Source organism: Capsella rubella, unplaced genomic scaffold, assembly GCF_000375325.1.
Source record: "Capsella rubella cultivar Monte Gargano unplaced genomic scaffold, Caprub1_0 scaffold_1, whole genome shotgun sequence".
Lineage (NCBI taxonomy): Eukaryota > Viridiplantae > Streptophyta > Magnoliopsida > Brassicales > Brassicaceae > Capsella > Capsella rubella.
This window is the reverse complement of record NW_006238923.1, coordinates 14,220,376-14,236,930: the sequence shown is the minus strand read 5'-3', so window position 1 is coordinate 14,236,930 and position 16,555 is coordinate 14,220,376. Positions and strand designations below refer to the sequence as shown.

The 16,555-nt window shown below is 33.1% G+C and overlaps 2 protein-coding genes and 1 long non-coding RNA gene across 4 annotated transcripts; 1 reads left to right on the top strand and 2 right to left on the bottom strand.

Moving 5' to 3' along the window:
* Positions 1-1,048: 1,048 nt before the first annotated feature.
* LOC111828649 (RNA polymerase II degradation factor 1-like) lies at positions 1,049-3,756 on the top strand. Of its 2 annotated transcripts, XM_023777121.1 has the most exons (10): positions 1,049-1,163; positions 1,350-1,733; positions 1,824-1,904; positions 2,033-2,122; positions 2,308-2,397; positions 2,561-2,650; positions 2,730-3,069; positions 3,149-3,267; positions 3,343-3,515; positions 3,589-3,756. In XM_023777121.1, the coding sequence occupies exons 1-9, from the start codon at positions 1,146-1,148 to the stop codon at positions 3,418-3,420; spliced, it is 1,290 nt and encodes a 429-aa protein (XP_023632889.1). In that variant the 5' UTR covers positions 1,049-1,145; the 3' UTR covers positions 3,421-3,515; positions 3,589-3,756. The 2 variants fall into 2 exon arrangements, with proteins under 2 accessions (XP_023632889.1, XP_023632890.1); XM_023777122.1 differs by lacking the exon at positions 2,308-2,397.
* Positions 3,757-3,963: 207 nt separating this feature from the next.
* Positions 3,964-9,301, bottom strand: LOC111832398. Its single transcript, XM_023788708.1, has 9 exons — positions 9,249-9,301; positions 7,804-8,105; positions 7,225-7,580; positions 7,072-7,131; positions 6,778-6,933; positions 6,637-6,696; positions 6,249-6,410; positions 4,544-6,051; positions 3,964-4,304 (listed from the first exon to the last, which is right to left on the bottom strand). Exons 1-9 carry the CDS (start codon positions 9,299-9,301, stop codon positions 4,058-4,060), a joined length of 2,904 nt encoding a protein of 967 aa, XP_023644476.1. The 3' UTR covers positions 3,964-4,057.
* Positions 9,302-12,828: 3,527 nt separating this feature from the next.
* On the bottom strand, positions 12,829-13,563 carry LOC111828633. The gene is made up of 2 exons (XR_002832440.1): positions 13,339-13,563; positions 12,829-13,261 (listed from the first exon to the last, which is right to left on the bottom strand). It is a non-coding gene; the product is annotated as an uncharacterized LOC111828633 (long non-coding RNA).
* Positions 13,564-16,555: the final 2,992 nt, after the last annotated feature.

The window sequence follows — 16,555 nt, the reverse complement described above, 5'->3', positions numbered from 1 at the left end:
CAGGTATTTCATATATATTTTACATCTTTGTTTAATTTCTGCCAGTTATAAAAAGTTTTTATAAGGTTTTTATAAGGTTTTTATAAGTTATATACATATCATTTGAATGTGAAAATAAACGAATTCTTTGAAAACTTGTTTATAAGTTTTTTATAAGGTTTTTATAAGGTTTTTAATAGGTATTCCATATATATTTTACATCTTTGTTTAATTTCTGCCAGTTATAAAAAAAATTTATAAGGTTTTTATAAGGTTTTTATAAGTTATATACATATCATTTGAATGTGAAAATAAACGAATTCTTTGAAAACTTGTTTATAAGTTTTTTATAAGGTTTTTATAAGGTTTTATAAGGTTCTTATAAGGTTACGATTTAAAAGCTTATAAAATGGGTTTAGAAGCTTTTATAATACAACTTGAAAACAGTTAAAATGGGTTTAAAAGCTTTTAAAATGGGTTTTGAAGCTTTTTAAAATGTTTATAAAAGCCTTTTAAAAAGAATTTTTACGGGTTTATAAGGTTTTATAAGCTGTTTATAAGGTTTTTACAAGGATTTCATTGGTTTTAAAGTATTGAAACGTATGTACAAATTCTTTGAGTATATTGAAAACACTAACCTCGTTGTTTGATATAACACAGGTATTCAATGTGAACAGCTTGATATAGATCAAAGGAGGAAAGGGGACCCGTACAGCTGGACAAAGCGAAAAGATTTGACTCTGAAAAAATTGCAGGCTTATCTGTTTGGTAACCCAGAAGCACCGCCAGGAGAAGATGAGAAGCTTTGTCTTGCAGCGGTCATCCTGACAGAGGGAATACTCATGACTCCTAATTCCACACAGAGTATCCCCTCGTCAAGACTTGAGATTGCATCCGATTTCAAGGCGTATACTTCTTTGGCTTGGGGAAAGGAAGCCTACAACATCTTAGCAACAAGTATAAGAAGGATGGATGCAAATACGTGGGCGAAAGGCCAATATGAAGTCAAAAGTTTTCCTTTGGCTTTGTTAATATGGGCATTAAGTGCTGTACCTCTGTTTGGAAGCAAATATGCTGTATGCAACGACACGTCAGAGTGTGTCTATCCTCTATACTCTAACTGGAAATCATTAGAAGCTCCAAAATTCAACGAAATCGTGGATGTCATGGGGAAAACGACATTTGTAAGTTTTCTTTTTTTGGGTTTTATATGGGTTTTATATGGTTTTTATATGGTTTTTATATGGTTTTTATATGGTTTTTATATGGTTTTTATATGGTTTTTATATGGTTTTTATATGGTTTTTATATGCTTTTTATATGCTTTTTATATGCTTTTTATATGGTTTTTATATGGTTGTTTCCTGCAGATTGAAGTGAAAACGATTGTTGGCGACCCGAATGAACATAGCCATTTGGTTATGCCACAGATTGATGAAGACTTCAATGAAGTTGTTAATGTTGTTATCAAAGGATATAGGATGACAATGGAGGAATGGATTCGAGGATCAATCAGTGTTGCTAAAGGAGGACAAGGTCAAAAGAGGCGTGTAAGAGACCCTCATGTTCAAGAACAACCGAAGAAAAACCGAAGAAAATCTGTAAGTGAAAACATTGAGATGCTTCTTGGATTATGTCAAGATATTAACAACAGAATTACAAGATTGGAAAATCATGTTGGAATTGCCAAAGTCAATCAAACACCAAAATGGGGGTTTGAAAACAAAGACCAACCATCCTCTTCTAGGGCATATGTAAGTTTGAAAATTGTTTTTAGGAATCGTTTATAATAGATTATGTTCTTCTTTTTACATGATTTTTAAAAATAAAATAAATGCTTATAGGTACCTGAAGAAGTGAATGATTATCACCAACATGAAGGAAGTGACATTCCTGAGGAGCATTGGCAGGAAAATAATGATAAGGTAAGTATTATTTGTATAAAAACCATATAAAACACTATATATAACGTTTTTTACAAGAGTTTTATAAGGCTTTTACAAGAGTTTTAAAAGGGTTTTACAACCAATCTTAATCCATTATAATGTTATAGGTTCCTGAAGAAATGAATGATGATCAACCTGATTTGAGAAAGGAAGGAAATGACTTCCCTGAGGAGCATACACATGATAAAAATGATAAGGTAAGTTTATTATAAGGATTTTATAAGAATGTTTACAAAAATATTTCATTAGCGTTTATAAGGGTTTTTTAAGAGTTTTATAAGGTTTTTATAAGGTTTTTATAAGGTTTTTTTATACGGGGATAGGAGAGTTTATAAGCATTGAAAGGGTTTTATAACATTGTAAATCCATTATAATGTTATAGGTTCCTCAAGAAATGAATGATGATCAACCTGATTTGAGAAATGAAGGAAATGACTTCCCTGAGGAGCATACACATGATAAAAATGATAAGGTAAGTTTATTATAAGGATTTTATAAGAATGTTTACAAAAATATTTCATTAGCGTTTATAAGGGTTTTATAAGGTTTTTATAAGGTTTTTTTATACGGGGATAAGAGAGTTTATAAGCATTGAAAGGGTTTTATAACATTGTAAATCCATTATAATGTTATAGGTTCCTGAAGAAAGGAATGATGATCAACATGATTTGAGAAAGGAAGGAAATGACTTCCCTGAGGAGCATACACATGATGAAAATGATAAGGTAAGTATTTCTTGAATATAAAGTTTTTTTATAAAAATCATATAAAACACTTGTAAAAAACGTTTTTATAATGTTATAGGTTAATCCTGAAGAAGTTGAAGAGCAACATGATTTGAGAAAGGATAGAAGCGACTTCCCTGATGATTATTCTACCCAAGAAGCATACATAATTATATCTGATGATGAAGAGTTTATTCATCATTCAGATAATGAAAATGTTAATCAAGAAGAAGAAGCTCCTACACAACAAGAGGCCAGCCAACAAGAAGAAGCTTCTACACAACAAGAGCAAGAAGAAGAAGCTTTTACACAACAAGGGGCCAGCCAACAAGAAGAAGCTTCTACACAACAAGAAAAGGCCAGCCAACAAGAAGAACCTTCTACACAACAAGAAGAGGCCAGCCAGGAACAGACCAGTTGTAAGTTGTTGAAATTTTTAAAAAGTTTAAATGTGTGTTATAGTTGATCTAAAATACTATATTTTTATATTTGTATTAGTGCCAACAGCTTCTACACCGCTGAGTTCACTATCTGATGAAGAAATACAAGGAATCGAGGCAAGAGTCAAAAATTGGGCAATGAAGGGTATTCTAGATATGCTTGCAACATTGCATACAGTAAGTATGTTAAAATCATATATTTGTTATAATAGTTGCTAAATACTTATGTGATTTGGATGTTCTACATTTTAGATGCTTTGGCCAGGGGCTAAATGGAAAAGAGTCACTGAATCTGAGTTAAAAATGGAACATCATGTCAAAAAGCGATAAGAAATGCAATGTTAATTCTTCATCCTGACAAAGTGCCAACTGATGCCACTGCACAAGTGAAATACCTTGCTAGCAGAATGTTTTCAACATTAAAGGTCAGTAATGTAACTTTTTGATACTTTTGTTTACAATCTTACCGTTATCTAACATGAACTCTTTTTATTGCAGATGGAGAGGGACATATACTTATTATTGAGTTTTCTTTGGGGTGGATCAGTTAGTAAACCTTCTATTTTGGTGATTTGCAACTTGTTAAATGTTATTTAAGATCTTTGAAATGTTAAGTAAATTTAACACTTTATTGTGTTAGTGCATTGCTAGGTTGCTGTTTCTTTGTATTCTGCTGCATTTATCTAGATTTTGAAGTTTGTGGTTAATGATATCTATGTTGCAAAGGTGCTAAGGGAATGGAAATTGTTAAACCCCTTGTAAAAACCTTATAAAAACCTTATAATAACCTTATAAAGTCCATATTGAAAATGAAAATCATAAAACTTTATACAAAAAATGGTACTCATAAATGCAGTATAAAAACTTTATAAAAACCTTATAAAAAATGATAATCATAAAATATGATAATAACTTTTGTAAAACATTGTCTAAAGAATAACAAATTCAAGATGAATTAAATAAGGAATTAGATAGCAGCTACACAACTGGATTTGTTGTGTCCAGACTGGCCACACCTGCTGCATTTGTATGCCTTTTTTTTGGTCGTAGACCTTCCATGCTCCCATGAACAACGTATTCTCTTTTTCTTCCGCCTGCCACTAGGTATACGAGTTGAAGGTGGCCGGCTGACGAAATTAGAAATAGTCTCTGGAATCTCCCAATACGTCATATCACCTACTGGGTAAATGCTTTCCGAATATGATAAACGCCATCTGTAATCATATAACTTTCTTATTAAACACTTATAAAAACCGTATAAAAACCTTATAAAAACCGTATAAAAACCATATAAAACCTTATAAAAACTTTATAAAACATTAAAAATATTTATAAAACCATATAAAACCTTATAAAAACCATATAAAAACCTTATAAAAACCATATAAAACATTAAAAATCTTGATAAAACCATATAAAAACCATATAAAAACCTTATAAAAACTGTTATTACCTATCAGTGGAATAAAAATCATCAACAAACATGTTTTCGTTGAGATTAACATGTTTTGCAGCAGCGATTGCGTGTGCGCAGGGGAACCTGTCGATATCAAACACACGACATGTGCAACTTCTAGCATCCAAATTCACCACATGCAATTGTTCACCTCCTTTAACCTCAAATATATTTTGATTTACTGGACAGACTTCAAGCCAGCGGGAAGAATCATTATACGAAGAATTCATAATCTGTGACACGTTTGAAGTAACTGCATACGGATGTCGACAGCTCTCTTCTCGTCGTTCATGGAACCATCTTGTCATAATAGAGCGGATTGTATCAAACAAGCATACAATTGGGTACTCACGTGTCTCTTTCAACAAAGAATTCACAGACTCAGCCAAGTTTGATGTCATGATATTGTACCTATTTGAAGGCGACATTGCACGAGCCCATTTCCGAACATCTACTTGCCAAAGGTATGCCCCCAATTTTTCATCGGCTACGGATATTTGAGCAAAGAGGTACTCAAACAGCTGTGTAGTGTAGGCCCGTGAAGCGTCGTAAAAAACAGGAATAAGTGTAGAACCTTTGAAGTTTGTTTCAAGGTTTTTCTGCAAGTGAAAAGTGCAGAGTGCATGATGAGCTTGGGGGTAATTTGCTGCAAGAGCAGATTCAATTGAAGCTGCGCGATCTGATACAAAAACCAGATCATTTTCGTCTGGAATAAAGGTCTTCAAACAACGCAAAAACCAGTTCCAAGATGCGTCATTCTCTGAATCTACAACAGCAAAAGCAATAGGATATAGATTAAAATTCCCATCTTGAGCAGAAGCAGCAAGCAAAGTCCCTTTAAACTTTGATTTCAAATGGGCGCCATCGATAGAAATGACTTTCCTCATCAACTTAAAACCTCGAATAGATGCACCAAAGGCGAGAAAAGCATACTTAAACTTATTAGCAGAATCTACTTCGATAAAAGTGACAGTGCCTGGATTCTTCATTGCTACCATGTGGAACCACTTAGGAAGAACCTCAAAAGAATCAGAAGGTAAACCCCTAGCAACTTCTGTTGCATGTTCTTGAGCTCTCCATGCTTTTGAGTACGACACCCCAACTCCATGATCCTTTCTGAAGATTTCTATTAGTTGCTTGGGTCTGAGTGGAAGCTTTCCTCCTTGAAAATGGTTGCTAACCATTCCACCCAATGTCTTTGCATCTGCTTGACGATGATTTACATTCCTTAATGTAGAGTCACAACTATGCAAACTGATATATTTTCGAATGATAAAACCATCTGATCCTTTAACTCTAATAGCACGTAACTTCCAATTGCAGTTTTCATCAATGCAATTCAGAACATATCTCTTGTTGTCCGACTTCTTAGTCTGAAACTCAAAACTGTTTTTCAGCGCATACATCCGCAGCTGAGTAGTCATTTCTTTTTTGCTTTTGAATAACTTTCCGCAAAACAAAGAACCAACATCAAGTAGAGCAGGAGGATTGGGCATTGTCTGAACCTGAAAGTACATCTATGCATTAAATTACAAAAGCTTTTAAAAACGTTTTATACGATTTTTAATTGATTTTTAAAATGATTTTAAAAGCTGTTTATAAGGATTTTAAAAGCTTTTTATAAGGACTTTACAAGAACCAAGTTGTTTTCAATCTAACTTATAAACATTATAAGGTTACGTTATCTGAAGTAGTAGATTACCTGAGTACGATTTGGACAAGAAACATCAGTAGCCCAAAAAGAAGTTGTTTGGTTACGTATCACCGGCTGCTGATTAATGATAGTAGACGTTCTTGGTTCCTCAGCGGAAGTAAAAAGACCAGCAGTAGCAGCAAAAGGATTAGGCATTGTCGGAACCTGAAACTACAAATTCAGTATCCTAATAAATCTAGGCATTAAAATTACAAAAGCTTTTAAAAGCCTTTTATATGATTTTTAATAGAATTTTTTTAAAAGGGTTTTATAAGGACTTTATAAGAACCATGTTGTTTTCAAACAACTTGTCTTGTTTATAATGTTTTATAAGGGTTTTAAATGATTTTTATAAGGTTTTAAAAAGTTTTAAACAGTAATTTTTAAAGAGGTTTACCTGAGAATGAGAAGCAGAAGATACATCGCTTGCAACAAACTGATATGAGCTAGTTTGATCCTGAAAAATAAAGACGTAATAAGTTAATAATGATTTGAAACAATATTTTTTTTAAAGGGCTTTTATAAAGTAGTAGATTACATGAGTACGATTTGGACAAGAAACATCAATAGCCCCAAAAGAAGTTGTTTGGTTACATATAACTGGCTGCTGATTAATGATTGTAGACGTTCTAGGTACCTCAGTGGAAGTAAAAAGACCAGAAGTAGCAGCATGAGGATTAGGCATAGTCGGAACCTGAAAGTACAAATTCAGTATCCGAATAATAGATGAGTTTTCAAACAACTTGTCTTGTTTATAATGTTTTAAAAGGGTTTTAAATGATTTTTATAAGGTTTTAAAAAGTTTTAAACAGTAATTTTAAAAGAGGTTTACCTGAGAATGAGAAGCAGAAGATAAATCGCTTGCAACAAACTGATATGAGCTAGTTTGATCCTGAAAAGTAAACAGGCAGAAATAGTTCACTACAGTCACTAAAGATTGTAATGATTTATAAGCAAAATTAAGAAAGAGATCAATAAAATATACCTGCTCAACTATGACACAGTTATCCTCTACAGTAACACATAAATGAATACTTTGTGTTTGTGCAGAAATTCTCATAAAAGTTGCCAGTTGCCTATCATTTCTAATAAAAATTGGATGACTACCTAGTGTTGCAGTCATAGAAGGCAACTGCAAACTAAGCTTTAGAGAGTGTTTCTGATTATCAATTGCAAAATCTTCGTATAGAATTTTGACCAAATCACTAAAACTAGTTCCCTCATCAATACTAATTAGAGAAACTCCCCTCTCATCATCAATTTCAAATTCCCATTTAATATTATGCTTCAACTTCCATACTCCACAAACTGAATACAGTTCAAGCATCTCTAAACTAAGTCCTGCGAAAACAAAGAAATATCACAATGAAAACGTGGTCAGTAAATGAATTATAAGGATTTTAAATGGATTTTAAATGGATTTTAAAAGGTATAAGAATAGAAACAACAATGAAAAAAATCCTTCAAAATTCAACAACAGATAACAAGTACATGGAAGAAGAACAATATTGGTTGAAAAAGTGATGAGATCTAATCAAGTAGTGATCAGATCTGGGAAACGAACCAGGAAATATGTAATTAAGAAACGAAGGCGATAGAGAGAAGAGACGACGTCGATCGATCGAAGAGACGACGGCGACGCCGATGCCGAGAAGAGACGACGGCGAGAGAAGACGACGGCGAGAGAAGACGACGGCGACGCCGAGAAGAGACGACGCCGATGCCGAGAAGACGACGGCGAGAGAAGACGACGGCGAGAGAAGACGACGGCGAGAGAAGACGACGGCGAGGGACGACGACGGCGAGGGACGACGACGGCGAGAGACGACGGTGAAGATGAAGAGAAAGGAGAAGAGAAAGGAGAAACTGTATTTAGGTCATTTAGGAGGGTAAAATTGTCTTAAAAGTCTTTAAGAGGGTAGTTTTAAAAATGCTTCCCTTATAGGGGTATTTTTAAAAAGAGATACCTCAAGAGGGGTATATCTAAGAAATTCTCAATAATTAACGGTATTGGTTTTTTTAATGTTGTTAAATACAGGCTATATAATGTTGTTTTAAAAAAAACATGTAAATGATGCCATTTATATATAAAAAAAATATGATCTTATTTTAGAGGGAAAGAACGGGTACAAAAAAGAAACAGGTAATTCAAAAAAATATACCTAAACTATTTCTCATCAAAAACAAGACGATATAAAAAAATTGGAAACTTAAATTCAGTTTTAACTTTCAAATATCAAACGACGGGTATGAACAAGAATACGAAATTTCAATAGCAAAAGTAAGTTTCAAATTACTTAAATATTTCAAATATCAGGAGAAGAAATAACGGATATGGAAAGAGAACGGATGGATAATTTAATTAGATAATTACATATTATATAATGCTGTTTTCAAAACAAAAAACATGTAAATGATGTCATTTATATATAAAAAATATGATCTTATCTTAAATGGAAAGAACGGGTACATAAAGGGAACGGGTAATTAAAAAAAAAATATCTAAACTATTTCTCATCAAAAACAAGATGATATAAAAATTTGGAAACATAAATTCAATTTCAACTTTCAAATATCAAATGACGGGTGGATGATACATGAATATGAAATTTAAATAGCAAAAGTAAGTTTCAAATTACTTAAATATTTCAAATATCGGGAAAATAAATAACGGAGACGGAAAGAGAATGGGTAATTTAGAAAATAAAAATTATTATCTTAACTATTTCTAATAATATAAAGAACGGAATTATGGGTAACATGCGAGCAGAAGACATATCATTTATTCATGTGGGTGGGCCAAAATATTTCATTTTGTTGCAAGACATGCATAGTGAACGGGTTTAACTCTTTTGACATCTATATTTATGTTATTTTATTCAAAAGTTTTAATTTTTTATTTTTTTATGTGATGTGATAGTTCACGAATTTAATTGATTTCTAACTTATCACTAATCCAGTTCACACTCGATCCGAGTCTCTTATCATGTCGATCTGAATACTGCAAACTTTATGATAAACTTAGGTTTTGGAATCAATATCGCACATACGTGCGGGTACATCCCTATTCCTCATATAAAAGAAATAATGAAAAGTTAGTTTATCTAACTGTTTTAGTTAAATGCTTTTACAAAAAGATGTTTTTTGAAAAAGAAAAAGATATTTTAGCTAAAAGTACATATTTTTTTAATCCCCCTAAGAGTCAAAATGATTAATAAAGTTCATTCTGTAAGATGTAACATACTTTTTGCTAATGCCTTAAGGATTTTTTTATATGGTATTTATAAAGTTTAATAATATTTTAGAAGGTTTTATAAAATATTTATAAAAAAGATATTTGAACTATTTATAAAATATTTATGAAGTCTCTATAACATTTACACATATAAAAGTAATTTATGTATGCTGCTTATACATGTAGTTTGGATAAATATCAAAACTTTAGTGGCATTTTAAAAATTTTATAGAAAAAACTATTGAGAAATGAAAATTCTTAAAAGGTCTCATATTCACATATAAACAAACTAGTTAATATAAACCTTTATTGATTCATCGTTGACACATGTAACGTATATATATATATATATGAAATTTAAATATTTAATGCGTGTCAACCAACTAATTGATATCTTTCATAATTTAATTAATTAAAATTTTACTGCCTCAGTAAAATTTCTATACATTAATAATATTAAAATTATAATATCAATATGTCAATTGAAATAAAAAGTTTAAAAATCGAAAAATATATTAACTTCGCAAAAAAATAATTTCCGATATTAACTTATAGGAATTATACTTTTATTATAGATTCTTGTGAAAGGCATATTAAGTTTTATATATGTAACAATAATAATAATAATATTTTAGTCAAGAAATAACCAAGCTATTTGATTCGCTACTTGTAATCCAAAGGATTAGAGTTTATATGCACGTTGACACTAGTGAATAAGACATGTGAAGAAAGCATAGACAAGTGATAGATCTCTTTTGGCTTACGTGTTTTTGAGTTTATATTTCTATGGTGTATCCATTTGGAGCGCCACAACTTTGGTCATAATGATGTGGCATCAAGACATCTTTGGTCAGAATGATGTGGCACCAAGACATCTTTGATTTTCAGATAAGTGAAGCAAAATCTAAGTTATAGAGCTGAAGTGGCGTATCTGCTTCTAGTGGTCTGTGACAGCTCCACGTGTCAGACAGCAACCACTGCTTGCCTTTGCCACTAACTGAGGAAACCAAACACCAGTCTGTTCGTGTATTTCACCTGTGTCTGGATAAGGGTCATGTCCAAATCTCTTTAGAAGGAGAAAATATTAGACAGATTGGTACGTTTGAAAACAACTTATATTTGATTTCATATAAATTTTTATATTTGATTTTAGACTTATATTTGATTTCACATATTATATTTGATTTCATATAAGTTTTTATATATTTAACATTTTAAAGAAAATTTTGATATGTTATATTAGTTTATATATAGTGATTTTGTTTATACTTACAGTTATTCTCGCCGTTATTATAAAGATTATAAGTTATCCTATATATTATATAACATGTTACATTTAATTCGTTGCATATAATAAATATTATAAATATATCTGCTTAAAAATATCGTATTCGAATATTTTTAATTTTTAACTTTTTGATCTAAGATTTTTATGATATTTTAAAAAATCAACCTAAACTTTTCCAAATCAAAACATTTCAAAAGTTTATTTTAGTATATAAAAAACTTTTATTTAAATTCTAAACCGTTAGTTAGTCAAAATTTTCGTTGAGTATATTTTTGCTTAGATTAATTTTATTGTATTGAAATATAGTAATGTATATACTTTTAAAATTTTGCTACATTAATAAATTTATGAGAAGAATATTTTATATTTTAAATAGGTATTATTATTATACATATTCTATTTAAAAGTAAGTTTTCTGTGAGAGAAAAAAAAAAGTAAGTTTTCTGTAAAAAACATTCTGAAAGTAATAATATTATCATATTGATGCAGTATATTATTAGAAATGAACTCTAACAAAAACTAATGGTTGAAAAAACATGTAACACAAAATTCAATCTCCTTAAATAATATATATATATATATATATGTTGTTAAGTTTCTATAATTATTTTTTACGAAAAATCTATGAGTTTGATCCTTTTTGGTGCTTTTGAGTGGGTTTTTAGAGGGATCAAAGCTTGTTCTTGGTGGTTCAAGGCTAGAGGAAGGTTGATCTGTGGTGTTTGGTATCTGTGGAGATCGATTCCACCCTTGCAAGTCCTTGTTCGTTGCTGTTCCTTCTTGTTTAAAGAGGTGAGTGCATGACCAGGCTTATCTAAGCATCTTTGATCAACACCAGTGGTGGGTGTCGTTCGACACCGATAGTCAGAAGCGATTCTGGTCTATCTTTTATTGGTTATTTGGTTCTTTTCCTTGGATAAGGGTTGAATGTGCTTGTGTGTATAGCCAGTGGTAGGATGATTGCGTCACTAAGTATTTATGAAATACTTATGCATCTTTTTCTTTGATGCAGGTAAAAGCAAGGTGTGATCCGTGGAATCATGGCGAGGAGAGGAGGATGATTTAGGCGCTCATTGGTGTTTTAGATTATTTTAGGATTTGTTAGGGTGTTAAACTGGAATTTAGAAGCATGTTAGGATGATTATGTTTCTGGAATAATGTTAGTTGAACTTGTTAGTTTAATGGAATTGTTTAATTGGATTTTTATTAAGTCTTCCGCTAGTTACGTTAATTGGTTTGTGTTAGTGAAATTGTCTGGTTTGCTTTAAATGGGTTAATTCGATTTGCATGTTTAAAAAAAAAATGGGATGGGTTCTTTCAGGTACTATCTAACCAATATTTTTAAACCAGATTACGTTTCGGGTCACTGGATTATTGGGCTAAGCAGGTTTGACCACGGGTCAACTGATTAAAATTTATCTATACAGTGTCAAATTTAACAAAATATAAAGATTAAAAATAAAAATAAAGTGATATAATTTTTTTAATCCAAGTATACAACGAAAAGACCACTAATAAAACATGCACAATTCACAACAACTTATTTTAATCGTGTTTGTCTGCCATTTTGATATGAAATAAAAAACTATAGCTTCCAAAAATAACTAAAACTCCATATTTTATTTCCAAAATAAAACCCACCCGGTTCACCAAGGCACGGGTTATTGACGAGTTATACATTACAAGAAAAAGATCGATTTCCTACCGCAAATATCGTAGGAATTTGGTAGGAAACCGGTATTTCTTTCCGTTTTCCTATAAAAATATTCGTAGGAAATCGCCCGTAGGAAATTGTTCCTGGTCATAATTTCGTAGGAAATTTCCTACGAAAAACCTTCAAAATATTTTGGGTAGGAAATTTTGTAGGAAAATAGAAGGAATTTTATTTACCATTTTCCTTCCAAAATAGTTGTAGTAAATACATTTCTTCCACTTTCCTACCAAATAATTCTCACTATTTTCCTACGAAAATGATAAAATATAAAATTAATGAAATTAATTTACAATAATTATATTAATTTCGAAATAAAAGTAAAATTTATAATTAATGTAAATAAATCCGACTATTAAAATTTGTAATTTTTTTTTCAAATTAATTAAACAAAAATACAATTCTTTTTCTTTTAAAATAGTAATGAATTCTAAATACAAACCGGATCAAATCGGTTAAGATTACAAACCAAAATTAAATATCTACAATATCAACCTAAACCAAAATAGACAAACATCGTTGCTTTCAATACATCTTCTCTTTGAAAGAACAAACCAGATGAGCTAAATACTAGATCTGTCACTATAATCATAAGAAGGACCATTATCAACACTATTGAGTAGAGAACCTTGTGCCTTTTCTTTAGCAATCTGGATTTCATCAATTAGAAGAGCTGCGTTGTAGTTAAAAGACAGCGGAGGAATGGCGGTGGGATAAGGTGAAGCGGTGGCGGTGGGATAGAGAAACCAGTGGATTTGCCAAGATCTTCTTTTTCTTTGAAATCTTTGCTATAAAATCAGAAAAATAATAGATCAGGAGGAGAGAGATGCAAAGTGAGGAAGAGAGAGATGCAAAAAAGGTATACCTGACTTCATAGTTAGCAAAAAGGGGTATCTTTAGATGGTACGTAGCAAAATAGCAACATCGAACCATAATGAAGTAGAAAGATAGAAACATGAAGAAGAAATAAAGAAGAAGCGTTGAATTAAAGAAGAGGAAGAAGCGGCTTTTATTATTTGTGAAAACCCTAATTTACTAATTTTTCCTTTATATATGTATTTAGGGTTGTGCTTTAGCTAATGGACTTGAACTGAAAGCCCTAGAGAACCCAATATAAAGATTTTTAAAATAGCATTATAAACTATTACATAAATTATTTATTATGATATAAGTTACATATAATATTTTCGTTTCAGTGTTTTAAAATTTTATAATACGAATATTAAAGATTAAAAATAATGATTTGTGAGTTTCGTAGGAAATTGGATAGTAATTTCCTACCAAATTCTTATTACACTATTTCCTAGCATATTCTTTTCAATTTCCTACGAAATTTGCTACGACTACTATTTTGTAGATAATTTGAAGGTAACTTTCCTCCCAAATTCACAAGAATGAATTTCCTTTAATATTCCTTTTGTTTTCCTACGAAATTTTCCTACGCAAAATAGAGTCGTAGGATTTTTGTAGGATATTTCCTACGATTTTTTTATACCAGATTTGGTAGGAAAGTTTTTTCCTATTTCTTACGAAAACTGATTTTCGTCAAAAATTAGTAGGTTTTCATTAGGAAAATTTTCCTACCAAATATTTTGTAGGAAAAATGGTAGGATAACATATTCATTATATAATGAGGTTTGTGGTTAATGGTTTTATTAAACCCAAACCGAAGAAGATGACATGTGTCAAGTTTATCGACAAGATTTTGCCATGTGTCAAAAAATTAACCATAAAGAAATTATATATATATATATTAGTTTTCCAAAACAAGAATATGTTCAAAATTGAAAAAAAAAAGTCCAATAAATTCAACAAGTACTCAATAAACGCTCTCGCCTGTGAGTTCGCCCTAGCCGTCGAGACCCCACGTTTTCACTTTGCTTACCCTCTTCGGTGGTCGGCGCTCCTCGCTGCTGCCATGGGAGGGTCTCCTTGTCTCCTGTTTTTAGCTGTTGGTTTTTGTCTCTGTTTTGGCTAGATCTAGTTTGGTTTGGTGTAGTAGTAGACTTCGCCATGGCATTTCGGCATGGTTTTGGTTTCCTTTCTCCGTTCTCATATGGCTTGATTGATTTGCTTTAGTTTGTGTATGAGGTTTGAATCGTTAGAGGCTGTACTGTTTGTGGGAGTTGATACTGGATCTTTGCTATACCTCTACTTTGAATCCTCTTATCTGCTCGTGGTTGTGATTTGGTCTAGGTTCGATCTTGGTGTGGGTCATTTTGATGGCATTTTTTTGCTGAGTCACCTACTAGGAGCCCTCTATCTTCCCTTTGATTGGTTTAGGGGTTGGTTCTAGTTAAAGCAGTGGAATCGGTCTTTAGTTCTTCTCTTGCGAGGACGTCATCAGCTTTATTTCTATACGGTGTGCTGAAGCTTTTTCGGCGACGGTCTATGTGTAAGAATTGATCTTGGTTGGCTTATCTCCCGTCGATTACAAGGAATTTGAAAGAACCCATCCCAATTTTTTTTTTTATTTTACTTGCATGCAAACAATCCAGATTAACCCATTTAAAGCAACCCAGACAATTTTACTAACACAACCAACTCAACGTAACCAGCGGAAGACTTAAATAAAACTCCAATCAAACCATTCCATTAATCCAACAAGTTCAACCATCAATATTCCAGAAACGAATTCATCCTAACATGCTTCTAAATTCCATTCTAGCATCCTAACAAAACCTACAATCATCTAAACACCAATGAGCGCCTAGATCATCCTCCTCTCCTCGCCATGATTCCACGGATCACACTTTGCTTTTACCTGCATCAAAGAAATAGATGCATAAGTATTTCATAAATACTTAGTGAGGCAATCATACCACCACTGGCTATACACACAAGCACATTCAACCATAATCCAAGTAAAAGAACCAAACAACCAATAAAAGATAAACCAGAATCGCTTCTGACTATCGGTGTCGATCGACACCCTCCACTGGTGTCGATCGACACTCGCTGTCGACCCTCGCGGACGACACCGGTCTCGACACTCCAATCGTAAGACGCAGTTATCCTCGCGCGATGAAACGTTGGTGTCGAGCGACACCCACCCTTGGTGTCGATCGACACCAACTCTCAGCAGACGCTCCAACTGCGTTTCTCACTGGATCTCTTCTCCAAAAGACCACCACGATAAGAACGAGTCTCCAAAGGATTCCACAGGCATCAATCATCAAATAAACAGCCAAACAAGCAAAGGAAATCAATCAAACAATCATCAAAACCCTAAAATAAAGATCAAACATGCTTAGATAAGCCTGGTCATGCACTCACCTCTTTAACAAGAAGAACAGCAACGAAAACAAGGAAGAACAAGGAAGGATCTGTCTCCTCTAACACCACACAACACTGATCTAGCCTCTACTAGCCTTAAACCACCAAGAACACCACCAAGCACCACCAAAGACTCACAAAAACCCTCAGAAGCTCTAGAACCTTTTTCTCAATCTGGAAGTGTTAAAAAGCGGCTGGGAAGAGACAACACACGACCTTCCCTCTTTTAAACACGACCTAGGGTTAATCAACCCAAACCAAGCCTCAATTGAACCGACGATTTAAAACTTAAACCGTCAAACCAGAAATACTAGTGTCGATCGACACCCAACCACAGTGTCGATCGACACCACCCGGATTTCCAGACACGGGCGTTACAATTCTCCCCCACTAATTAGGATTCGTCCCCGAATCCTCCAACACAACCGTCAGTACACAACTGACCTCACCGAGGCCCCTATCTAATCAATATACTCGCGTTCCAGACCCTATTTGCTCATACACACCCACCTCCCCCGTCCATAGGTCGCAACCCGTGGATCATACCGGCTCGTCCTCAGGCCTCAGCCTTAAACTACGGTATCCAAGAAGCCTCACCACTTCCCCCGCTCTCAGGTCGCAACCCTCAAGTCATACCGGCTCACTATTAGGCCACCCGCCTTCTAGCTACGGTATCCGGGAAGTCACACGCTCGCTCTCGGGTCGTCACCCTCAAGCGTGCACTCGAATCGTCATCCGAGGCCATCACATCATATCCGAGCAAATAAGTCTAAACGCCCCCGAGCATATCTCTCGATCAGATATAC